Source organism: Lolium rigidum, chromosome 6 (assembly GCF_022539505.1).
Source record: "Lolium rigidum isolate FL_2022 chromosome 6, APGP_CSIRO_Lrig_0.1, whole genome shotgun sequence".
Lineage (NCBI taxonomy): Eukaryota > Viridiplantae > Streptophyta > Magnoliopsida > Poales > Poaceae > Lolium > Lolium rigidum.
In genome coordinates, this window is record NC_061513.1 from 148577977 (window position 1) to 148605207 (window position 27231).

The 27231-nt window shown below is 45.4% G+C and overlaps 2 protein-coding genes across 2 annotated transcripts; one reads left to right on the top strand and one right to left on the bottom strand.

The window, feature by feature from the left end:
- The first annotated feature begins 5695 nt into the window (after positions 1-5695).
- LOC124661838 (aspartic proteinase oryzasin-1-like) lies at positions 5696-19649 on the top strand. The gene is made up of 13 exons (XM_047199723.1): positions 5696-6049; positions 6162-6222; positions 10733-10827; positions 10926-11038; positions 11256-11424; positions 11513-11552; positions 11656-11720; positions 12255-12368; positions 12454-12518; positions 13227-13380; positions 13431-13571; positions 19228-19316; positions 19565-19649. Exons 1-13 carry the CDS (start codon positions 5696-5698, stop codon positions 19647-19649), a joined length of 1545 nt encoding a protein of 514 aa, XP_047055679.1.
- A 295-nt stretch (positions 19650-19944) lies between these two features.
- Positions 19945-22416, bottom strand: LOC124665851 (mannan endo-1,4-beta-mannosidase 1-like). The gene is made up of 3 exons (XM_047203219.1): positions 22042-22416; positions 21696-21890; positions 19945-20738 (listed from the first exon to the last, which is right to left on the bottom strand). Exons 1-3 carry the CDS (start codon positions 22369-22371, stop codon positions 20025-20027), a joined length of 1239 nt encoding a protein of 412 aa, XP_047059175.1. The 5' UTR covers positions 22372-22416; the 3' UTR covers positions 19945-20024.
- Between the last annotated feature and the right edge of the window lie 4815 nt (positions 22417-27231).

Below are 27231 nucleotides of genomic sequence, written 5' to 3' on the forward strand. Positions count from 1 at the left end.
AGACACACCGAGAGGCTAGTTTGATCCAACAACCATGTAGAGCAGTTGGCTCCTTTCCTTTTATCACATGTTTTTTTTAATCTTTTTAAATCTTTCCTTGTCGATGTCTACAATTTAAGACGCACCGAGACGAAACAGAGGTCATCATTTCCACCAACAGCTGGACTTTTCTCTTCTCCAACCATGCATAGTAGCGATGTCTTCTTCAGTGTCTTCTCATGCTTCGTGATTAACGAGCCGTGTGCCACACTAGTTATGCACCACCGACAAGCAATATTTTTTTTGTCTCTTCAGACAATGGTACATGACCACCGGAGACACTGAATTACAGCAATTTTGCAGTCCCCACGGTGAACTGAGAAAAATCCATCGTGGGACCTGTCCTGATCTGACGGCTCACAGAAGGGCAGTGGAATGATAATGTAGCTCTGTTCGTTCCACTGGCCAAAGTTTATAAATTGACCCAAAGCGCTCACTGGGCACTCTGGTCCTTTCCAAACACTGGTGTTCGCATGTTCACGAGCACTCTTCTCCTTTCCTACCACTGTTGCCCGGTGAGTTCTCTCTCCCCTGGGTAGAATACTTCAGGGAAACTTATCATCTACAAACTAAAATCTAGCACATCTCTTGTTAGTCTGTTTTATTAACCCAGGAGAAGTTTTGTCAGATTTGATGGTGATCAGATCGAGCCAATGTTTTCTTTCGATTTTGGGATACTTCTGTGGCTCACTGATTTTATAATGTCATGTTATCATTAGTACTCTATGATATGATTTTTCCAAAAACAACTCTAGTAATTGCGATGGGTAATTTCTCTCCTAAATTTGCAGCTCGTGGCGCCGTCATGGGAATAGGACGCGTCGCGCTCCACCACAACCTCTTCCTCCTCTCCGTCGTGCTCCTCCTTTGCACGCCCACAGAGGGCCTTGTCCGCGTCGCGCTGAAGCAGCTACCGGTCGACGGGAACCGCCTCGTTATCGGAGAGGACGCACGTAAATAATCATCATTAGAAGTAGCATATTCCCCAAGCTTCTTTTCTAGCATGGTTCCTATTTCCAATTTTTAATAACAAATAAAGTACGACTAGCAATAACAAAAGCTTAACTATTTTTTTAGGTTTTCACTAAGTAACAAGTAAACAAGAAACATTAAATAAAATAAAACAAAAATAAAACTAATTAGCATGGTCTCTAATAGCCTCACCAGGATAGCGAAATTGCTTCCCGACAATGGCTCCAGAAAAATGGTTGATATCTTTGATTCGGAATACCAGATATAGTATGCTTTTCCCTAAAAGACCTAGTTTTATATCAATCCTTGGCAAGGTATTGATGTTGTGATTTACTCACGAAAGACCTTATTAACTTGTTGAATCTCTGTCTCACCAGACCTTTTAAAGTTTATTTTCGATTTGTGAATCAATGGATGCAGTTAGGCCATGGCTAAGGTTTCACCTGCAGTTGTGCACCCATGAATGAGATAAAGGATAATAATAATCATAGTGGTGCATAATCAATCCGGATTAGATTATTGTGGACGATGCATCCTTACATACTATAGGCACAACGAGCCACATCAACTATAGACTATTGTCCAACCTTGTCACTCCACTCGAGCTGGTTATGTATGATTATTAAGTGCTAAGCACAGACTAAAGCATTATAATCATTGACATCACCGTTATTCCCTAATGGATCTCAAACTACTACCATACTCTCCCTACTGTCAATAGGTTTCGCATGAAGCAGCAAATCACCACTCAAATCACCTCATTACCTTTATGAATCATCAGGGTCTTGGGTACCTGACAAGTCCTAGATTGAGGTAGAAGATAAAGTTACAATCATTTCAGATCTTATATGTAATTAAAGCACAACACCCATGTACAGTTAGATGCACATATCGCCGTGAGGCTAAGACTCAAGCCCATGAGGACTACTCAGACATGATAAGATCAACAATCATATACATTGTATCGAAATTCTTAAGATCAATACCAAATCTTCTTATATTGCAACCAATTGTGATGAGATCAATAATACAATTAGAATCTATGGTTATTGAGAGGGGAAGGATGGATATGGTGAGGGAGATGGCGGTGGAGCAGTAGTTCCCCTCTCCTCAGATGTGATTTGGTGAAATGGATCTCACGTCGCTTCTTTTTGTTGTTTCTCTCTTTGTTTGCGGCGATTGTGTTGCCAATTATATATAGGCCCCTTCACGAAAGTTGTTCCGTTTGATGAGGTGAAGGCGCTAGCACATGGTATGGGCGCGTCGTACGGGCGTGCTTCCGTCATACCACTGCTTGCAAAACTCTCAGATGCGTCTCTTCGTGGCCTCTTTGAATTGGGAAAATAGACAACTTGCAGATCTTAATTAATTTCCCTTGATTATGTCTAGAAAGTGTCCATATCTGGAACACGTGGAAATAAAAGAAAATATTTGCACATCTTTGCAATAATTAGTCATTAGTGTCAAGGTGAGAGAGATATTTCATCAATTACTTTACTAATATAATATTTAAACATGGATAAAGATGGTTCTTTTTCGCAGCCATCAGGACACCTCTCCAGATCTTCCTTGCAAACGAAAACAGCGACGCCCGCGAGATCTCGTGCGGAAGATTCCCATGCACCACCTTCTGCGGCAGGGTCCACTGGATCCTATGTGCCAGTGGGATCAACGCTGGATCTGGCTTCTTCTGGGTCTGTACACCCTTCTGCCCCCAGACTTCAAAAAGTTATCTCTAATCCAAAAATTTATAGAGACGACATTATATGATATGCCATGCTAATCTCTACAGGATAACCACAGATATTTCTGAAGCTTTAGGTGATAATAAATGGCACCAAACAATGCAAGATTAATATGATGCCTAAATTCACAACAAGACATGTCACCTTGTGCCACCTAGTTCGAGCAAGAATTTGATCGATTGCAAGTGGGTTTATCGCATCAAAAAAAATGTAGATGACACCATTCAACGAAATAAAGCATGCCTCAATGCCAATGGTTTCAAACATCGCCATGGTATTGCCTATGAAGACATCTTCAGTCCAGTTGTCAAAGCTGCCACGATTCATCTTTTCCTCTCGCCCTCGGTCTCTCGTGCGTGGAGCCTTCATCAATTGGATGTCAAGAATGTGTTTCTTCATGACATTCTGGAAGAGGATGTTTACATGAAACAACCTCCTGGGTTTGAAAATCCTAACGTTCTGCATCACATCTGCAAACTTGACAAGGCACTATATGGTGTCAAACAAGCTCCTCCGGGTATGGTTGTCCAAGCTTAGCTCCAAGCTCCTTGCTCTTGGATTTATTTACTCCAAAGTCGACACCTTGCTCTTCATCTACCACAAAGTCGGGTATCACCATGTTTTTTTGTATTTATGTTAATGACATTATTGTGTATTGTGTCCAACTCTTCAGATCAAGCTATTTCGTCTCCCCATCGGGATTGTGGGGGGGGGGGGGGATTTTGCCCGCAAAAACCTTGTTGACTTGGACTTCTTCTTGGGCATCATAGTCAAGAAAACATCTGATGGCTTGCTTCTCTCTCAAGAAAACTATGCCACTGATTTACTCTCTCAAGTCGGTATGACTAAATGTATAACATGCCTCACACTAGCTCTCCAGTATTGATAAATTTTCTCCCATTGATGGCACACCGCTTGGGCTTGGCGCTGAAGATAGCATTCAGTAGAAGAGTATTGTTGGGGCTCTCCAATATTTGATCCTTACATCTCCATACTTCTTCTTTGAGATCAACAAGATTTCCCAATTCGTTCATGCTCCCATTATCACTCATTGGACAACAGCTAAAAGGATCTTGTGCTATATTTAAGGTACACTCAAAGTTGGTATTACCTTCCAAAAATATAACTCTACTCTAATTAGTGCCTCTTCAAACGCAGATTAAGCCTGCTACCTCGATGATAGATGCTCCTCGAGAGGATTCGCAATAATTTTTCAGCCCCAACCTCATTTCTTGGAGTACTCGCAAAGAAGCTATGTATTCACGTCAAGCACCGAAGCCAAATACAAAGGTCTAGCAAACGCAACAGCCAAACTAATTTGGGTTCAAGCCTTCCTCCGTAAACTACATGTGTCTCTTCTTCCTACTCCTTGTCTTTGGTGTGACAATCATGGTGCCACCTATTTATCCCCAAATCCCTTTTTTATGCCTGCAAAAAAATATTAATGTTGATTTCCATTTTGTAAGACAAAGAGTTGCAAACAAACAAATTGAGATGAAGTTAATATCAAGCAAAGATCAGCTGGCCGATGGCTTTACAAAGGATCTTCCGATGAAGACTTTCGAAAAATTCAAGCGCAATCTCAACATTTCCATTTCTTCTGCATTTTAGATTAAGGTGGGATGTAAGATAGAATTTTAACCAACAAAACTATGGCAAGGGCAAACTACAGTGTAGTACACCAACGTACGTTTAGTTTAACCCAACAACCATATAAAGCGGTTGGCTCATTTCCTCTTATCTCTTGCCTTGTTTGTACTTTGTTTAAGTTTTTTCTTGTATATCTCTTTCCTTGCTTGTATTCCCTTTAAATATTTCCTTGCATGTGTTACAGATGGAGATTTTCCACCTCCTATTTAATACGCAACCGACACAAGATAGAGGTCATCGGTTGCGCCAACAGCTGGACCTTTGCTCTTTTGCAACCATCCATACAGAGTCATTGGCTCCTTTCCATTTATCTATTGTCTTCTTTATAATCTCTGTATATGTATGTGCTACAGATGAGACTTTTTCATCTTCTTTGTAACACGCAACCGAGACCAGGTAGAGATCATCGTTTCCATCTTCTATTTAAGACACACCCAGAGGCTAGTTTGACCCAACAACCATATAAAGCGGTTGGCTCCTTGCCTTTTATCACTTTTTTTTGTAATCTTTTTGAATCTTTTTTTGTCTGTGTCTCCTATTTAAGACACACCGAGACGAAGCAAAGGTCATCGTTTCCACCAACAGTTGGATGTTTGCTCTTTTGCAACCATGCATGGTAGTGTCACCGTCTTCCGTTTCTTCTCATGCTTCGTGATTAACGAGACATGCGCCTCGCTAGTAAAGCACCACCGACAAGTGATATAATTTTTTTTGTCTCTTCAGGCAATGGTACATGACCACCGGAGACACTGGCTTGCAGCAATTTTGCGGTCCCCGCAGTGAACCGAGCAAAATCCACCGCATGACATGGACCACCCCGTCCTAATCTGATGGCTCGCATAAGGGCAGTGGATGATTCAACGGTGGAATTATCACGTAACTTTGTTCTGTCCACCGGCCAAAGTTTATAAATAAACCCAAAGCGCTGCAGTGCTGCACCGTTCGCACGTTCACGGGCACTCTGCTCCTTCCCTACCGCTGTTATTATGTGAGTTCTCTCTCTCCTCTGGGTAGAATACTTTAGGGAAACTTATCATCTATGAACTGTAATCTGGCACATCTCTTCTTAGTGTGTTTTCTGAACCCCAAAGAAGTTTTGGCCGGTTTTCGATCTGATGGCGGTCAGATCGAGCCAATGTTTTCTTTCGATTTTGGGCTATTTCCGTGGCTCACTGATTTTATCATGTTTCATGTTCTTATTAGTACTCTGTGATCTGATTTTTCTAAAAACAATTCTAGTAATTGTGATGAGTAATTTCTCTCCTAAATTTGCAGCTCGCAGTGCAATCATGGGAACAGGCCGTGTCGCCCTCCACCACCACCTCTTTCTCCTTTCCGCCCTGCTCCTCGTTGGCACGCCCGCGGAGGGCCTTGTCCGCGTCACGCTGAAGAAGCTACCGATCGGCGAGAACCGCCTCGTCACCGGAGAGGACGCTCAGAGCCTCCTCGCGCAGCGCCACAGCCTTGTCTTTAACGAGGAGCCGCAACCGCCGCCAAAGAGAGATATCGTAATACTGAAGAACTACCTGAACGCTCAGTACTACGGCGAGGTCGGCATCGGAATGCCGCAGCAAAACTTCACCGTCATCTTCGACACTGGCAGCTCCAACCTCTGGGTGCCCTCCTCCGAGTGCTACTTCTCGGTGCGTGCCTTCATCTCGTGTTGTCTTGTCTGCTGTGGTTCAAGGCTTTATACAGTTTGATTATTTATCATTGCACTGATATGGACGAACGTTTTGGGACCTTTTGCTACAGACTGCATGCTACCCGCACAAGAGCTATAGAGCCAGCTGGTCGAGCACCTACACGAAGAAAGGTTTGTTATCCTAACATCCACGCACCGCTAGGAAATACCACCTTAGTTTCAAAATGGAAGACTAGCTTTTTTTAAATACTTAATTAAGTTTTAGGACGGAGGTAATAGCTTACAGTTGGAAAAAATAATTCCTCCGTTCATAAAAGAATGTAGTAAGTTTATCTAAATTTAGATGTAGCCTTTTATGGACGGAGTAGTACTGGCGATGAGGCACCATTAAAGTTGCATGCCGCACTATTTTGACCAAAATAACATCATTTTAAACAGCGGCACGATACTACTAAATAAATCAATAGTGTCGTACCAGCCAAATGGCACACTAGGCTAGTGAGATTTTGGCTCCAACTGCGGTGGTGTGTTGCACGCTGTTAATACATCGCCTGCTCGTGGCATCGGTAGATTTGACAATGGGCTTGAGTCAATGATTAAAAACTTCAATTAACTCTATTTCCTTAATCTCAATCCGAATTTGCGCGTCAAAAATGATGATACTAATAAAACCGGAATGCCACCCAAATGGCAGGGGCATCGCCGAATCTAACTTCCTAGCTTAAATAGTGCATGAATATGCATGACTAAATCAACTTATGGCTTCTTCTATTTCTCTTAAAAAGAAATATGATCAAGACTGGTTCGAATTAGGGATTTGGCATGCACCTATTACCCCCTGAAACCCACAGAAGCGTGACCCCAACCTAGTGAGCAAGCACACTCCGGTGCACCAGGCCCCCCCCCCCCCTGGCTTTTTCCTTCTGCCCCTGCCGCCAGAACTCCTCCCATGCCGCTCACATTTCTCTTATATCTCTCTTTCCTTGACTGGTTTCTCTCCCTCGTCCCACACATCACCATGATACAACAGCGCGTAGCGCCACCTAGTCCTGACCACCAGAGCCCCCGCCGGCCAGACGCACCGCACCACTAACCCCGAGCCACCTCCCTCCTCATGCCCTGCTCCTACGTCCTACAGCCCACCTTCATGCCCACCGGTCGAATCTCCCCTCACCGGTGAAGGAGTCCTCTTCTCTCCGACGCCCTTCTATCCTTGGCTCACCCTGAGGGCAACCGCTTCACTCCACGACACTGTCAGCCCACGCCATGTGTTAAGATTCGGCCATGAATGGATCACACCAATATAGACGAACACAACACAAAATATTTTGCCAAGGGTGCATGTCGCACCATTCCTTTTTCTCTATATTTATGTTTGACAAATCCGTACAATTTTACAAAGATTGGATGCGTTTATAAAAATGCAGAGCCAGACCATGACCGATCAACACGTACTAGTACTACCTAAACCGATTCAAACTAGAATTCTCCTAGCTACCTAGTAGTCTAGTACCACTCCACGCTGACACCAACATGGCAAGGAGGTGGAATGTGTGGGGGTGAGCGTGATGGATGGCAGGAGGTGATGCCGCAACGCGGTCCTCATCGCCCAGTTCAGCCAGCTCCGCCAACTGCTCGACATCCTTCCCTGCTTGCCTCAGGGGTAGATGTTGCAGGTGACTAGCTCCTGGTCATTGTGCTACGGTTTGTTGTGACCCCTTCAGGTGCACTTGATGCCATGAGGATGGTCATTGGGCATGTGCCTTCCACTTAGCGGATATGCAATCCGCTTTGGAGAATCAAGCTGAGTTACTTCAGGAGGCCGTTCGTCCTCTTCACGAAATTGTTGACTCCTGGCACGACTGGATGCTAGCGACTGGCTTTCTGGAGCGGGTGGAGATGTGTTGGGTAGGCTCTGCCGATCTTTGATTTTGTCTGATGTTGGCAAAATGGGCGCAAGCAGAGCGGACCTTCATGGTTGTTTCTCTCCCCGTGCTAGGACAAGCTCATCGATCATGACTCCGATCATGCAAATAATGCCTGAGCTTCTAAAGTTGTGGGGTGGTGATCTTACGCCTCCTTCCGTCGAGGAAGTGAGGCCCGACTCGCACGAGTTCTCATATGTGGCTTCTCCATCATGTCAGGTACTTGGCTTTGAGAAATATGGTGTTGTACATTGATGTTGTAGTCTATCTCGTCTGAGTCTGGCAGGTAGGTTGTTCCTACTAGTGATGGGGTTGCTAAGTCTGAATTGTTGCTAACGATGCCTAGAGCTATCATTGCTAGAGAGGTTTGCGATTTCCTCGCCACCTTGGTTGTTACCTACCCTGGATCCGCAATTGGTTGATGTCGTCGCATGTATTTTTCGATGCCCTCCGAACCCCTTCCCGCACCCCCTCCCAACCCTAACCGCCTCCAGCCGCCGCCGCCGGTAGCGCCGTCGGGCAAAGACCGCGGGGTGTGGCGGCGGCGGTGGCCCTTCCTCGTCGTTGCGCTGGGGACGGCGGCCGGATTCCCTCCTCGACTCTGCGACCGGATCGGACATGGATGGTGCTGGGCGACGGCGACCAGACCTTGGTCTGCGCTCCGGTCCCCCGCCTCCCGTCGGCTCCTCACCGTGGCACGACGGAGGTGGCTGGTGTTGGGCGGCGGCCAGGTCCTTGATAAGCGCCTCTATCCCCCCGCATCTCGCCGGTGTGTGGAGGTGATCTTGGGCTTCTCCCGCGGCACGAGGTCGCCCGAGGCAGCAGCCTTGGGTTCGACGGTGGAGGCGGCCCTCTTCTTCGCCAGAGATGGTCGGCCTGCGGATGGTGGTGGTGGGTCTTTCGATCTGTCACCATGTTCTGGCGGCGAGGTTGAGAGGCGTGGAAGCCAGTGATGGCTGATGTCCGGTGAAGGGCTGGCTATCGACTGCGGCGGTGCCAAGGGCGTGTGCGGCATCTCCGGACAACGCGATCTACGCTTTGTGTCTCCGGCGGCAACTGTGGCCAGCCTGGGATGGTCGCCGGCGTGGGGGCCCGACCTGAATAAAGGCGGCGGTCCTAGGGTCTCTCTTGGGCGAAAATGAAGACTTACCTGAGGTTTGCTCTTCTCGATCTGGCAGGAGTGTTGAGTTCCGGAAGACGCCGCCGGCGAATGTAACAGTGATTTTTTTGCCTGGAGTTTGCTGGATCAGCGGTATTCGGTCGTGCACACCCATGCTTTTATTCCGGCCGATTGGTTCTGGAGGGAGCGGCGCGAAGCTCTGGTCTGTGTTATCATCAAGATACATTTTGGTCCATGATGCAGTCAGATGAAGGGAATAACATGAAGGCTGGAGCGGAGGAATAGCTAAGGAAGGTTAAGTCTCCGCGTTGTTGAGGGACTTGCTTGGTGTGGGGGCGGCAACACAGGTGAAGTTTAGAGTCCTACCTTTTAGGGTGAAAATCCAAGGTCTGGCCTTAACTGGTTGTGCCTGGCAATGGACTTGTTGGAGGTATTGTTTTGAGAGTAGGGACTATCTTCAGGGTGAAAACCTAAGATCTTTGGTCGGGTGACGATGGTGCTGGTGCACCGTTTCCTTCTTGGAGGCGTCATTTTTGGAGATTCTGTATTTCAGGTGTTGTCTTGGTGGTGGTTGTATTGGTGTTGCTAAGCCTAGGATGCTATAGCAGGACTTTTGTTTCTTTCTTAGTTTTCTTTTCTTTTGTTGGTTGTGTGCATCCGTACTGCCATTAGGGTGTTGCGTTGTTGCAGAGGCTGGGTGCAATTGGTATCTTTTGATATTAATATATTCCCTTTATCGAAAAAATGTCTTTTTCAATTCGGTGTTGGAGTGTCGTCTTTGAGTGTTTGTTAGTGCCGCTTTGTGGTCTATGTTAAGCTTGGTTATGGGCATGTGTGGGTGTGTTGTTTGTGTGAGATTCTATAAATTTTCGCATGGTTTTCTGCCAAAAATTGGACACTCTCTTCTTAATTAATGGATGATGCAAACCTTTTGCCTCCGTTTTCGCAACACCAAACCAACTAGAACTTGGCAAATCCATACTAGACTAGGCCTAGCAAGTGGACACTTACATAAATGAAACCCAAACACTAACTTAAGCAAGATTATTACTAACACCATGAACTCCTTTTGCTCGGCCTCCACTCGTGTCCGTCAGATCTGGATCGGCCTTCATAGCAATGCACCGGAGTTCCACTCCGTTCCTTCCCACACGTCAATGATAGCGCCAAGATCTAGGACGAGCTTCTCATAGGCGGCTGCAATGATGGACGCTTCCTCCCCTCCCTCTCTACTGACAGAAGTAGTTGGAGCTGGCTAGCGGCGACATGTTGTCGGTCTAGGGTTTGGTCGACGGGCTTGGTCAGGTCCGCTTTTTTGGGGGCCTGTGGTAATTTACCAGTGGCGTGGTGAATGTTTGTACGTCAATAACTCTCTACTAAAAATGGTGTGGCACACAGATGCCGCTGATAACTGTTATCACCAACGTGGCACTTGCACGCCGCTAATCATGTTTTTGATACGCTGCCGATAGCCCTTTTCCCTACTAGTGATCGTATACAATATGAGATGACGTTGTCCTAACACATCATCCACTGTTTTCTTCAACTAGGCAGTAATCAGATGGTTTAGCTTAAATTGTAGCAACCAGGTAAATGATGTTTTTCAACAATATAATTTCAATTATAATCTTGGCAGGAAAAAGGGTATCAATTCATTACGGAACTGGCGCAATTGTTGGCTATATTAGCCAAGACAGTGTGCAAGTTGGTGGTATAGTTGTGAAAAAACAGGTTTATGCGCTGCACCAGAAGGGCTTATTTATTTTATGCTATCTGATGGTGTGCATTGCGTTTCATAGTATACTAATTTTGTTATGCTACACTGTTAGGATTTTATTGAAGCTGCCTTGAAGCCAAGTATTACTTTCATGCTCGCAAAATTGGACGGCATTCTTGGTCTTGGGTTTAAAGAAATCTCAGCTGGCGGTGCAGAACCTGTTTGGTGAGCAATTGTGTCTGACTAAATTTTTCCGTTTTTCCTATTTGGTAATAGTATCATTATTAGATATGACTATTTTACTTTATGTGTACTATTTTATATATTGCATTAATATCTAAATGGTGCATTGTGGTTCTTCTAATTTACTGGCATATCGTATCACCAAATATGAAGCATACAACAAGACTTGTTATCCCTGACATCACAAGCAAAATTATAGGTATAACATGGTTAGCCAAGGTCTGGTTGGTAGCCCCGTCTTCTCATTCTGGTTCAACCGTCATGCTGGTAGAGGGAAGGGAGGAGAAATAGTTTTTGGAGGAGTCGATCCTAATCATCACAAGGGAAGGCATACGTATGTCCCTATTACTAAGAAAGGATACTGGCAGGTGAAACGATTCCATTTAGATGAGTAATCTTGAAATTCAAGCTGTACAAACTTGTTTGTGCTCACAAGTTTTGCCTCACTTGTTTCAGTTTGATATGGGCGACGTCTTGATCGGAGGAAACTCCACAGGTACTAACATGTCATTTTGTCATGAAAAAACACACCCAATATATGCTCGTATATACATACAAAATGTTTTAAAATGTTTTTCTTATACCCCTGTTTGTATTAGGATTATGTAAATCGGGTTGTGGAGCAATAGTAGACTCGGGAACTTCATTGCTTACTGGCCCCACGGTATGCTTGTGAGCTCTATTCATGTTTATGCCGATAAGCAAGAAAAGGTGCTTTAATTACTGCATCTAACCTTGATTTATCGATGAAACCTCACAATCAACATTTCTAGTAATCTAAGCGAGACATTCCTTCGCTATTTAGGCCATAACCCATATTATTTTGCCTGGTTTACCTTTTAGTGGGGGAAATGTGCATTGTAAAGATAAAAGTGTATGCTTAGATCCATTGTAGATGTATATTTTTTATTAAATTATGGTAGTTACAGTTGAAGGACAAGCACTATAGAAAACTTTAAATATATAACTTTTGCAATTACCAGTTCCTTAGAAGCACAACTAATAACATTACATAATGTGAAGATCAGCGAAATAAGACCTAATAGACCAGCATGACACGTTTTGAAGCATGTGAAGCATAGTATGTGTAACGTTTTTGTCCACTGCTCATAGAGTCATCTCTGGTGGGTGCATTTTTCATTCTTTTCGTTTAATTTCTATATGTCTGCTGAATATATCATACCTCAAATATATGCAGGCGATAGTTACTGAAATTAATTGGAAAATTGGTATACCTAGGACAACGAGCAAAGCGTGCAAGACCGTTGTTTCTAAGTTTGGGCGGCGGATAGTGGATTTGCTGCGAAAGGAGGTTTGCTCATCTCCAAAAGTTGCTTTCTAGTTTGATGAGTCATACATAAGGCTTGTAAAATCTTCTTTCCGGGACTATGATGCAGGTATTGCCAAGAAGGGTATGTGACTTAGTCGGTTGCTGTTTCCTTGTTGGGCCTCATGGTGTAAGGTAAGGGCTGAGTCTGGCTTGTACTTTTTGTACTTATGCATGTTTTACACAACATATATGCTTGAAATATACGTTAATACATTAAACATAGATATTGTGCAAGTAAGAGGATAATTAGTGTGTGGGCAATTATAGTGTATATAATTTGTATTCATTAATACATATGATATGAATTCATTAATAAATATGATTGAAAAATCAGAATATTTCTTGCGGGTTCTTTTGACAACACTTTCAACATACGGTCATTTGTTGGCTCTCTTCTATACCACCGCGGGCGGGGCGACAGATACAGTGGCAGAGTCAGGACAATAATCTTGTGTAGTCATTTCAAAATTGTGTAGTCAAATATATGTATTTATACTAATTTCGTAAAAAAATTAATTATTTCCTCCTATCTATCTGAAAAGTGTGTAGTCAATTGACTACACATCAATACCGTGGCCCGCCACTAGGAGGGTAGCGATACCGATCGGAAAAGATCGTTGATGCAATAGTGTTAATTGCTATATTTCACAACATACCGAAATTCTTTCATTTGTTTGGAATTATTTTTTCTAGCCGGCACTGAAGGAATTTAGAATTTAATAGTTAAAGTGCGGAAGTGCATGTAGTAGGTTTGGTCTCCTTTTGACAATTCACATTGATTTCCTTATGTCCTGATGGTTGACATTGTTAAGTTGTTCCCTTTGTACTTTGTAACGGCAGCGGTGGTATTCAAAGGGTAGAAGAAGAAGTTGGGACATCAAATATTTTTCTTCTGTGCAAAGCTTGTGAGCACGTTGTTCATTGGGCGGTGAAGAAAATTTCACAGAATGAAACTGACGATTCTATATTGCACAGCATTAACGAGGCATGTTTCCTATCTTGTAATACCAATGCAAGAATCACACTCTAACACAGTTCAACAAGCTAACTTGTTTAACTTTGCAGATGTGTGACGATATTCCTACCCCTATGGAAGAATCATCCGTGGACTGCGGAGAACTTAAATCCATGCCTGATGTCACCTTCTCCATCGGGGACAAAAAGTTTGATCTCAAACCTGAACAAGTATTGCTTCTTCTCCCTGGTTATTACTGTTATCGTAGAGTATTGTTTGGGTGGAACGGTGTAGCCCCTTAGGGTCACCGGTTGCATGTTAATATAGGTGAGGAAAAGCCCCTCACGTGGCTTGTACAGAGAGAGTCCGTATACAATTGGTGTACTACACCATATTGTATACGGATACATATTACACCTCTAATACCCCCCCTTAATCGAAACCTGGGAGAGGTTGAGATTACGCTTAAACTCATCTAGTTTCTTGGAGCATAAGGTCTTGGTAAATCCATCTGCTATCTGATCTTTACTGGAGATAAACCTGATGTCAAGCAAGTGTTTAGCAACACGCTCACGAACAAAGAAAAAATCAATCTCAATGTGCTTAGTACGAGCATGAAACACAGGATTAGCAGACAGATAGGTGGCACCAAGATTATCACACCATAAGCATGGTTTTTCCCTGAGTGTAACGCCAAGTTCTCGAACAAGAGCTTCAACCCAAATCAGCTCAGCAGTGGCATTTGCAAGTGCCTTGTACTCAGCCTCTGTACTAGAGCGAGACACAGTAGGTTGTTTTCGAGCGCTCCAAGACACCAAATTTGGACCAAGGAATATAGCAAAACCTCCAGTGGAGCGCCTATCATCCAGATCACCTGCCCAATCTGCGTCTGAAAAAGCACTAAGAAGAGTAGAAGGAGACCGCTGAAAAGTAAGTCCAATTGTGCGTGTACCATGAATATATCGAAGGATCCTTTTAACTGCAGACCAATGAGCGGTGGTAGGAGCATGAAGGTACTGACACACCTTATTAACAGAAAAGGCAATATCAGGTCTAGTCATAGTCAGATACTGGAGACCACCAACAATGCTTCTGTAATGAGTAATATCATCAGGGCCAAGCGGAGAGCCATCTGTTAATGTCAGAGAATCTGTAGTAGACAGTGGCGTGGGGCAGGAAGTGCAAGAGCTCATACCAACTCGGCTTAACAAGTCTGAAGCATACTTTTCCTGAGTTAATAACAATCCATGTGACTGTTTATGAACCTCAATGCCAAGAAAATAGTGAAGATCACCAAGATCTTTGAGGGCAAACTCAGAACTAAGATTCCGAAGAAGAGCTGTAATAGCCTGATCCGAAGAGCTAGTGACAATTATATCATCAACATAAATTAGCATGTAGACAATAACACCTGACTTGTTGAACAAAAATAGAGATGTATCAGCTTTGGATGGAGTGAAACCAAGTTGTTGAAGCTTGTTGCTAAGACGAGAGTACCATGCACGAGGAGCCTGTTTCAAACCATAGAGCGCTTTGTCAAGCTTGCAAACATAATTTGGATTAGCGGAAGACTCAAAACCTGGAGGTTGTTTCATATAAACTTCCTCTTCCAGAACACCATGAAGGAACGCGTTCTTCACATCTAGCTGCCTTAGACTCCAGCCTCGAGAGACAGAGATAGAGAGAACAACCCTGACTGTAGCAATTTTAACAACAGGACTGAAAGTATCCTCATAGTCAATGCCGTACCGCTGTTTAAAACCTTTTGCAACAAGTCTGGCTTTATACCTGTCTATAGTACCATCAGCATTTTTCTTGATACGATAGACCCATTTGCAACCAATGACATTGCGTTTGGAACTAGGCGGAACAAGATGCCATGTGTTGTTTGCAAGCAAAGCATTATATTCTTCTTGCATAGCACTGTTCCAGTTTGTGTCTGTAAGAGCCTCAGAGATATTCTGTGGTTCTCCTGTAGATGTGAGCAAAGCATAGCGGACAGTTCCGTCGGTATATTTTTTCGGGTTGCGAATACCTTTCTGTAGACGCGTTTGCACGCCGGTTGTAAGTGGAGGTGCAGCAGACAGCGGCACAGAAGATCCTGGCGCAGGCAAATCAACGAGCGAGGCCGGCTCGGGATCGGCGGCTGTCGGCCGACAGACTCATGGCTGTCCGCCAGCGACGCGAGAATCCTGCGTGGAGGACGCAGCGATAGAGGCGACGTGGCGAGGTCCGGTTGGTGAAGAACCGGCGACAGCGACCGGCGGGTCCGCTCGGCGGGACCAGGCGATGATGGCGTTGCCAGGGAGCGGGTGGAGCACGCGTCAGCGGGCGACGTGTCGGCAGCTGACAGGAGCGGACGAGAAGGACCAGGTGTGGCAGGATCAGGGGTGTGATCCGAGGGAGATTGTGGCAGGGAATCATCCTCGGGATCGGCATTGGCTGACGCTGTTTCTTCGTCCTGTTCTGCGTTGTTATTGCATGTACTGTTTTCACCACCATTTGCACTATCTTGTCCAGAATTTGATGCAGTATGCAAGGGAGGCTCAGCAACAATAACCTGAGGAGATTGAACAGCAGGCACAACTTGCAAATAATGGTCATTAGTATGCACACTCCTAGTATGGGATGATGATGGAGGATCATCGGAGGGAAGAAGCAGAATTTCTTCCCGGAGACGACGACCAGCATTAGGATTTAAGGAAGCAAAAGGAAATTGGTTTTCATCAAAAACCACATCTCTAGAGATATAAACACGACCACTGGTAGGATCGAGACACTTTACCCCTTTGTGACGAGGACTATAACCAAGAAAAACACACTTCTGTGAGCGAAAGGAGAGTTTGTGTTTATTGTAAGGACGAAGATTGGGCCAGCAGGCACAACCAAACACACGAAGAGGTGCATAATCTGGTTTGACTTGAAGGAGTCGTTCTGTGGGTGTGTCAAAATTCAGAACCTTAGTGGGAAGCATATTGATGAGATATGTGGCTGTAATGAAGGCATCATCCCAAAATTTAAGAGGCATGGAGGCATTAGCAAGAAGAGCAAGACCGACCTCAACAATGTGTCTATGTTTACGCTCAGCGGACCCATTTTGTTGATGAGCATGGGGACAAGACACATGATGAACAATGCCAACGCGCTGAAAAAAGCTATTGAGTTTCTCATATTCACCTCCCGGTCGGTTTGCATGGTAAGGATTTTTCTACCAAGCGGCGTTCGACATATTGTTGAAAATCAAGGAACACTTGATACACCTCGGATCGTTTCTTAAGTAAATAAATCCAAGTAAATTTACTGAAATCATCAATGAAGCTTACATAATATGCATGTTTGCCTACAGAAAGAGGAGCTGGACCCCATACATCAGAAAAAATTTGTTCCAAAGGAACAGTAGAGACACTAGTAGAGATAGGATAGGGTAGCTGGTGGCTCTTGGCCTGTTGGCATGGGTCACATATGTAAGGATTTATTTCTGGAGAATATAAAAGATTATTCTTCCTAAGGATCTGCTGAACTATAAAGGAGGATGGATGTCCTAGACGACGGTGCCATGTAGAGGACGAGGGCTTGATGGTGGCGAGGGCGTGCTTGGATGACTCCAAAACGGGAACAAGGGGTACGAGGCCACCATGACAAGGACCTTTAAACACGATTTGCTTCGTTGCCCGATCCTTAATCAAGAAAAAGAAAGGGTGAATTTCCATGAAGGTATTATTGTCTAAGGTAAGTTGATGAGCGGAAAGTAAACTCTTGGAAGCATCGGGAACATGCAAAATATTACGAAGTTGTATGGAACTATCGGGGGTGTGCAAAACGGAATGACCAATATTAGCAATATGCATACCTTGTCCACCAGCATTGTGAACTTGATCTCGGCCTTGATAGTTCTCATGAATATTGAGCTTGTTGAGCTGTCCAGTGACATGATGTGTAGCACCAGTATCAATGTACCAGTTGGTGTCTACCCCATAAGCACCTTTCTGCTCCTTGGAAGTATCCTCATCATCATCATCACCATAGCGCCACCAACAATCAGGGGCAGAGTGACCCTCCTTCTTGCAAATTTGACAGAAAACCCCTTCCTGCCATGGAGATGCAACTCGATCCTTCTTGCCCCCTTTCTGCCTGCGTCCCTGAGGGCGCTGCTGGTCCTGGCGAGGGCGCTGCTGAGGTTGCTGCTGCTGAGGGGGTCTGATTGGCCGGTTGACTGGTGGTGGAGGATGAGGAAAAATCGGCGGGTTGTACGGCATCTGCTGTGGATATGGTGCATAGGGATGCATATATGATGGCTGTATGTAGGGAGGAGCATAGGGCGTGGGTGGCGGGGGCACATAGGCAGGTGGTGGTGCAGGTGCATAGACCGGTGTAGGCGGAGGCGGGGCGTATGCTGGCTGCTGTGGTGGAGCATAGGCCGGCTGTGGAGGGCGAGCAAAACCTCCCCCATAAGGGTTCGGTTGGCGCGCCACCACATTCACCGATGACATGAAGGACGTTGGGGCAGCCTGACCGGAGGTGTGAAGCATCTGGTCACGAGTTTCACAAGACAAAATCTGAGAACACATATCATTAAGAGAGGTGGAAGGGACAGCGTTGATTGCAGCAACTAAATTGTTGAAGGATCCATCAAGACCATTCATGATATAATCCTTGAGTTCATCATCGTCAACGAGGTTTACCGGCAGTCTGCAAGCTCGGAAGCATAGCCTTTCATCTTGGTGATGTACTTGTTGTGCGGTCATGTCAAGTTTCTTCGTATTTGTCAAGGCACCACGGATTGTTGAGACCCGAGACTTGGACTGAGCGGCATATAGATTATTGAGAGCACGCCAAGCCGTAGCAGCGGTAGAGAGCCCAAAGACATGGGGAAGAACATCCTCGGCAAGAGAGTTGACGAGATAGCCGACAACCTGCTCGATCACGCATAATCCATGTATCATACGCCGGATTAGGAACTTTTATAGCCTTCTTCTCGAGTCTTCGGCGTCAAGGAATTCCGCCGGGCAGCAATCAGAACCATCAAGTAGACCCATCACACGCGCACCACGCAGAGTGGGCAAGGCATGTGTTTGCCATGACAGAAAATTATCCCGCGTGAGTTTGATGGCCGGCGGGGCACCAATAGTCGCCGAAAGAGAGGTTGTAGATGAGGAAGCCATCAAGGTTTGTAAAAGGATCGTGGACAGCAGAAAACTAGGAGGATCCTGGATGTAGCACGGGAAGAACGAACAAGATTTCTTGTAGTAGATGTATCTAGGGTTTTGGGTTTGGGGATTGTGAGGGTGGGAGGAGAAAAACTAATCTAGGGAATTGAGAGAGAATAGGAGGAGCTTTGGCCTGGTGGTGTTTGATCGTCGGAGAGGGCTGGAGACGCGCGGCGACAACGACGGCAAGGAGCCAGACGGCGGCGGCGGCGGCTAGAGAGAAGGAAGAGGGAGGCCTGATACCATGTTATCGTAGAGTATTGTTTGGGTGGAACGGTGTAGCCCCTTAGGGTCACCGGTTGCATGTTAATATAGGTGAGGAAAAGCCCCTCACGTGGCTTGTACAGAGAGAGTCCGTATACAATTGGTGTACTACACCATATTGTATACGGATACATATTACACCTCTAATAATTACCTCACATGTTTTATGCGTATCCAGATCATCTATCAGTTTTAGCAAGCACCATATTTTTTTATTAAGAGTTCATATGTTGTTCCCGCGGACTTAGATTCAGTCCTTAGATTCTTCGAAAAGCACTCTACTAAAAGTTTAAGTATATCGGTTATCAAGTATAAAATCTCACCGGCATATAAAATTGAAGAGCCATGCAAGGTTTATAACCCAGAGCCGGTTAGTATTGATCGATTTGGTTTTACTTCGATTTCTGTTGTACAGTACATATTGAAGATTGGTGAGGGTGATGCTACCCAGTGCATCACTGGATTCTCAGCTATGGATGTTCCTCCTCCCGGTGGCCCTCTCTGGTAAAGTTATACACATGTTATGATCTCACAACTATCTTGGAATCAATGAAAAAAAATGTATGTTATGCCTCTTTTCTAGAAAAAATTACGATGTTTGTTAGTTTCAGATTTTTAGGAATTGATTATTAAGAGTCTTAAAAGAAAAGAAAAGAGAAAGAGAGAGAGATGTTTGCATCTTTGAAAACTGAAAGCAGACGCTCTACGAACTTGCTGCCCTCGATTCTGACAATGAGATATTGGTGCCGCAGGATCTTGGGGGATATATTCATGGAAGCCTACCACACCGTTTTCGACTATGGAAATATGAAGATTGGGTTCGCCGAGGCAGCATAGGCGGTGGTGGTCATCAGCTCTCCCGGTCGGTTTGATGTCCGATCGGCAAAGCATGGGTGTGCATATTTGCGTGATCCTAATAATGCTAGTGTGATCCAAGACAATAAATCGATATGTTATCATATGTCCAAGACGCAGATGCAATGTAAGCAGACTTTCATCATAAACTTTGCCACGGGATGGCTATCGCTCGTGATTTTCCACAATAATATTGGGGAAAACATGTCCTCTTAAGCTAACATACCAAGGAGGATGACAAATATTACTCCTTCTCTCCCGGATGAATAATCCAGAATCATCTCGAGGAGGGCGTAACTCACACGTAAAACACACACTCTTTCTCCGTGATGGCGTGATGATCATCTCTGGAATTGGCTAGTTGCCACCGTTGCCGGTCGCCCCCCTCGCCAACGCCTTGCCAAGCAGCTTGAGCTTCCGGCTCTGCGTCGTGATGACGGCGGTGGTGGAGGGCGGCGCCTCGGCGAAGATGACCTCGTAGCCGTCCCCGTAGGAGTCCATGCCGTCGGCCATGAGCTGCCAGAAGAGACCGCCGACGGCCGGCCCGCCCGTGCGCGCGGACTGGTAAATCTTGGCGTACACGAGGCCGAACTGCGCGTCCCGCTGGGCGCTGGTGAACCCGGGGTCCCTCTGCGACTTGCCGAACTCGGCGATGAGCAGCGGCTTCCGCAGCGTGCGCTGCGCGTCGGCGATGTGCGCGTCCAGCCACCGGACCAGGAAGCTGAGCTGCGCGCGGTCATCGGAGCTGGAGAGCCACTGGTCCGGGTAGGAGTGCACGGTGGCGAAGTCGATGCCGGGGACCTGGTTGTTGGCGATGAAGTCGGTGCCCACCAGGTGGCCGGCCGGGTTCACCGACGACGAGGTGCCGTAGAAGCCCTCCAGGCCGGCCTCCAGCATGTGGTTGCCGTCGATGGACTTGACGTGCGCCGCCATCTCGGCGATCCACGACTGGATGGAGCGCCCGGAGAGGTCGGACTGGCAGCGGGGCTCGTTCATCAGCTCCCACGCCAGGATCGTCGGGTCGTCCTTGTACGCCACCCCGCTCACCGTGTTCACCCGAGTCAGCACGGTCTTCCATGGAGCAAAGAGAAGCAAAGTAAGGTAAAGTTGTCGCGAGCTTGCCAAGAGTGTCAATGAAGATTCACAGAGCTATGATGATGTCGCCGTGATAGTCGGAGCACTAAAGCACCTGACCCAGTAATCAGAGTGATGTTTGACTGGTCCTCTAGTACTGTACATAGCAACGAGATCCAGAAGGATTCATTATCAGACATGTTCTTCACGAATGTACGACCACTAATCGCTACTATGTCAGTTAATCAGAACCGACAGTGTCTCAGTATTCAGACAAAAAGAAACCAGTGCAAGTAACAAGTAGCCGCATTGGAGTATGCATAAAAAAAGTGTTTCAAATTTAAACTAAATGTCCGATGAATTCGGAGGGAGTGTTTGTGATTCATGGGTGCAGTATTCAGACAACTACTAATCGCTAGTTTCGCAGCGTGGTGCATGCGCTCTGTCAGTTTATCACAACCGTCAGTGTCTCAGTATTCAGACTAAAAGAAACCACTGAAGCCACAAGTAGCCGCATTGGAGTATGCATAAGAAGCATCTTTCTGATATTTAATCGCGATACTGTAATGCTTTAGCGGCGCATTCACCCGCCATTTCGCTGACCGGTTCTATCGGTTATTGTCGCGCGCCTCGAACATGTCACCTTGCTACTACTCCGAAGATGCTAGTATACTTGTATGGTGAATATTTTTTTACTCCGAAGACGCTAGTAAACAATCAGATTAAATGTTCTCTTGAAGCGTTCACGGCCATGATTTCGAAAAACGCTAGTACATCGCGAGCTAAATCTTTTCTACAAAAGGGGGAAGGGAGCAGAGATCGCTGGCTTTTCTACAGCAAGACAACTGAACAAAATTTCTGCAACAGCGAAGGGAAGAGGAGATGGCTGGCTTAAATCGTACTAGAATAATAATGTTCTCGTAAGCAAATGGTGGAAATTACTCAGGTGTTTACCTTGATATGGTTCTTGTAGAAGCCCTTGACAACAGCGTTGGTGAAGAACTCGTCGTCAGATCCAACGGCTTGCCCTTGCCCTCTGGCCCAGTCCATATACTGCTTCTTCCCTCCAAAGGTATCATAGTTGTTCACAAGGCTCAGTATCACCTTAACCCCAGTCTTCCTAGCCTCAGACAGCACGAAATCCAACCCCTGCGGAATGAACCAAGAAAGAGTACGTGCAAAATTGTTAGACAAAGAAGCACCCCAAGAATCAGAGACTCATTTAACTAAGATATGATCCAAGAAAACGAATGTCTCATTTCTTAACGAAGGGAGATTGAGAATAAATGTGGGTAAGGACCTTGAAGGTGTTCTCGTTGTAGTTGCCTGGCGAGTACTGCAGCGCATTGCTTCCGCCGTCGCTGAAGGCCCATGTCCTGGCGACGGTGAGGCCCCGGGCGGCGGCCTGGGTGAGCGCGGAGGTGACCTTGCCCCTCTGCGCGGGGTCGGCGGCCATGGTCATTAACCAGTAGGCGTTGAACCCGTTGGCGTAGTAGGGGTTCCCGTTGAGCACGAAGCGGGTACCCTGCGCCCGCACGAACCCGCCTCCCCTGGCCTCTGCTCCTCGGCCTCCATGGACGACGCACAGGAGCACGAGCAGAGCAGCTAGCGCTCCATGATGACGCCTCATTTCTTCTGGGGTTTTCGTGGTAGCTAGGTTCCCTCCCTCCCCTTTTCCTTGGATGGCGATGGTGTTGAGCTGAAGCTCAGTGGGGGTGCTTAAATAGATCAAAACTCACTAGCTACAGGGCTTCATTTCTCAGCTCTGCCATTGAGTAACACTGAGTATAAGATGGTTCTGTGGTGAGGCCCAGTCGTCAGGGAGCCATTGGAACGCCCTTTTGTGCACGGCACATAGCTGCACCGAATACTTGGGTTTAGTTTTTTTTTTCTCTAGCGGCAGTTGGGGTTTAGTTAAGTGTGTGGGGATGGAGAGGGGGACATGAACTTCGTCGGTACCGGCTCATGGAAGGGGAAAGCTCCTCTAATTTATTGGCACCTCACATGGGAGAGAGAAGGACACGACGGTACGGTCTGCGTCGGTAGGGTTTGCTAAATCCATCTCGAGCTCCATGAGCCGCTTAATGTGAGGGCTTTGTGGTCCGATCGTTAAAAGCAATCTGTCAAGACGACATGCTCATACTCTCAATCGGCATTACAATGTAATTCCCCGAGTGTCGATCTCTTGTGATTGAGCTAGCCGTCTAGCTAGGGGTTTTGCTCGGAGTAAGTAACGGTGACGACAAAATCTGCAATTTACTCCCTCCGTCTCGTCAACTTTTCTTAATTTTTATAATTTAAGTACATCTATATACCAAACCAAATAGTGTCTAGATAGAGCTAAATTCAAATAAAATTAAGATAAATTTCGTAGGACGAAGCAATACTTAACTAACTACTCTTAACTCTTGTCATTGAGCTATGGTCGGTTTAGCTAGGGCTAGACCTACATACGTACGGTTCGTCGCCATCAACTGCCACCGTCGGTCAGTCAAACACCTAGCGGCGTCATTTAGCTTGGGTAAACTAATGGAGGTCAACCCCTCTGGTAACGTGCACGTTAGTGTGTTACCCACCTTATGTGGGAAAAAAAAGTAGGAAGAGAAATAAGTGTAATGGTCTCTCCCATGTGATCCTTTTAGCCAGAGCATCTCTAGTATCATGGATGCAGTTAACTACATCGGATTTTTCGCTTCTAAAAACGAAACCCTGCAACGGATCTTTTATCTTGTATACCAGTACCGTAAATTAAAATATTATTTTTTACGGTTTCCGTATGCTGTATATGTTCTGCTGAATAGGCCCCCTACTGGTTTTGCTACTTTATGTACATTTCAGACTTTCAATAAATAAAACATCAGTACATAGCAATACAAATCAAATTTGACATCAGACAATTCAACAACATCCTAATTACAATAGTGTTCAGATCAAATAATTAAACAAAAAAATGAATGGTCCAATGAGGGAAAAAATAGTTTCATAAATGAATGAAATGAGGACAAAATAAATTAGCAGCCAAACATTTCGCAATTGATGTTTCACAAGAACATCTCGCAGCTGCATGTGCTTGTCGTTGTCCTCAATCTACTTGTATGTCTCAAGGAATGCTTTGATCTAATTAGAATTTCTAGAAGGTTTGACATGGCTGCCAACATTGTGTAATTCAAATGGGGGATCCATGTCCCTCTCATCCTTGGTGATCATATTATGCATGATCACGTATGCAGTGATGATGTTATGAAGGGTCTTCTTATCCCAAAATTTTCATGGCTCTCCAACAATTGCAAACCTAGCGTGCAAAGCATCAAAGGCTCTGTCTATGTCCTTGAGAACTAGTTCTTGCATTTTTGGAAAGTGAGCTTCCATTTTGGTTACGGGTTTGGCTATGGTTTTCACAAATGTGTCCTATTTTGGATAGATCATGTCTTCTAGATAATACCCCATGGAATAGATTTGATTGACGTATCTTCACCAATTTGAAGATACTCCTATGTGTAATCGGCGGAAATTCCGTAGGCGATAATCCTCATCGCCTCCGAGATTTTCTGGTAGGGGATAAACCCAGTGAGTTCGGCCGCATTTCTCTGGCATGTGAAATAACGTCATCTCGCCTCGTGTTCCTTCACTATGTTGACGAACAACCCTCGCCTCATCTGCTACTGTTTACGGAAGAGATGTTCAGGATAGGTAGGTACCTCGACAAAGTAGTCCCGCATGAACATCTCCGAGCCAATTGCTCGGTGGCGCGGGATGGAGAGGCGGCCGACGGTTGATCATGGCCTCTTATTCTTCCAGTTCTCTTTGTCTTAGAGGCTCTGCACTGCCACCACCACCAACATGTCTAAGGGATGTCATACTAGTGGAACGGTGTTTCATTCGTGTTATGTCAACGACTTGCGTACTACAACATACAGTGGTATACTAGGTCACCACAAGGCAGTGGCGGCGAGGCCGGGTTGTCTAGGCGGAGGCAGTGGTGGCGTGGCGAGGCCAAATCTTGGCTAGATCTGGGGCTCAAGGCGGATGAGGCGGTGGCAGCGCGAGGGTTCCGAGCTGAATGTTCAACGCGCGGTTATTTTCTAGGCGATGGGGAAAACACCAAATTAAGGTTAGGTCGCGGATCCGAGTATATCCAGCAAATGGTGCCATGATGGATTTGCTGCAAAAAAATCAGGGCTGAACGCATCTGCGTGGGACTTGTTTAGCAGTTATTTTCCTATTTCGGCACAGATGGGGTATGTGCTAGAGATGCCCTTAGGGGTGGCATGACCGACTCCTACTACTCTACGCATACCACTCCATTCCACTACTTTGATGGGGCGCTCTTCTGATCGGGAGTGGAAGGAACAAACGTGCACTCCACCGTTGCCCCCTCTACAACACCATTAGAGCACTTCTGATCGGTAGTATGTGTTTGTGTGATTCTTGGAAGACGGTAAGCATTGATGGGATTACTGGCGTCGACAAGGACTACTCGAGCTTGCAAATGAAAATGAGCCAAAGCATTGTGTCAACCCGGTGGGGTATCATACAACAATCAGTGAACGTATTCCGTGGCAACCATGCAAAGATTGAACAAAGACCGGAAAGTGGTATGAAGACGAGCAATATGGTAGGTGCTTTGCCATCCCTATTCCATATTGTGTGTGTTATCTCGATCGGCTATGCATAGGTGTTTTTGTGTTTCCTTGCTTTTGTTGGACCATACATTAGCCTTGTACCGATCGAAAAATAAAGGCAAACAACTCAACTCGTTGCATTGCTACACCAAGCTTAAAATGTATGACAAGTGAAGGCAAAGGCACATTCAATTGGCCAAGGCATCTGCAACAAGAAGGCCTAGCTAGATGGCCACGGTTGAAGCGCAGACGTCGTCGTTTGGGAGGGACAACTGAAAATGCTCTGAAGCCGGCAGTAATTACATCGGTTTAGTGGTCACCGTATTGCTCGGTTTAGTGGCAGAAAATGCTCTGAAGACTAGTCACAATGGAAAGTATCATACACTAGTATCATGTACATGATACTAGTTTGTGATACCAACTCCACAATGCATAGTATCATAATATGGTATCATACTTATGTCATATTTAATGTTTTGTAGAATCTCAATGCAAATGTGTGTACATGAAGTATTTATCATGAAGTTTTCTAGGTTTATGTGTCATGATATGGTATAATATTATGATACTACTCTCATCTCTCACCTCATTAATTGACGTGACACATCAGATTTTTGCCAACATGACATGCATGATACTACTTAGACTAGTCACAATGGGAAGTATCATACTCCCTCCGTCCACAAATAAGTGTACATGCGGGATTTTCAAGATAAATTATGAGGTGGAGTGAAAAGTACATTGGGAACATGCATCTCTCCTCTTTAATTCTTTCACCTCCAATAAGCTAATTGCATGTAAAAAAGCAAGAAGAATATATGCTCAATATTATTGGGTTTGATTTCCGTGTGATGAGAGAGAAGCAATGAAATTGCATTAGGAATATCGGAGTACACTCTTTTGTGGACAAAGTTTAGAGGCTAGATGTCCACTTATTTGAGGACGGAGGGAGTACACTAGTATCATGCACATGATACTAGTTTATGATACTACACCCACAATGCATAGTATCATCATATTTAATGTTTTATAGAATCTCAATGCAAATAGATGTACATTATGTGTTTGCCATTAAGTTTACTAGTTTTACGTGCTATGATACGGTATCATATTATGATAGTACTACCTCCGTTTCAAGGAATAAGGCGCACGCGTATTCCAAGACGAACTTTGACCATAAAAATTAAGCGACAAAATCTTGATTATATTATATGTATTTAGTATCGTTGGATTCGTATTGAAAAGCACTTTTTAATGATATTAATTTCATACAAATAATATTTATCTATTTGAAGTAATTCTTGGTCAAACAAAAAGCTCGTAAAACGAGGGCGCCTTATTCCTTGAAACGGAGGTAGTACCACTCTCATCTCTCACCTCATTAATTGATGTGTGACATCAGATTTTTGCCAACATGGCATGCATGATACTACTTATGATACTCCCGTTGTGACTAGTCTTATGATACTTCCATTGGGGCTAGTCTTACCTTCGGGGTGGTAGATGGAGACCGTTAAACTGTGATGAGTTCCCCGCCAAAAAAAAAAACTGTGATGAGTTCCATATTCGGATATGCGTGCGTGCGCCGAGCAATTGGTTGCGGCCTGCGCATGTGGAGGCACATGGGAGGCGATGAGAAACGAAAGAGACGGCGCCATTCTGGTGGAACGACGTGCCGGCCTCGCGGTGCAGACCCGTGAGCATCATCAATTCGACCGACATGCCGCGCTTGGTTGCGCGCCATTCTAGGCGATAAACTGGCGCCCCACTCCGTAGCCGCGAGCGGATGATCGGCCGAGTTCATTTCCGCGCAACGCAATGGGTGATCCAAGCAGAATGGGCAGTTGCACCCAGGTTTTCTGTAGACA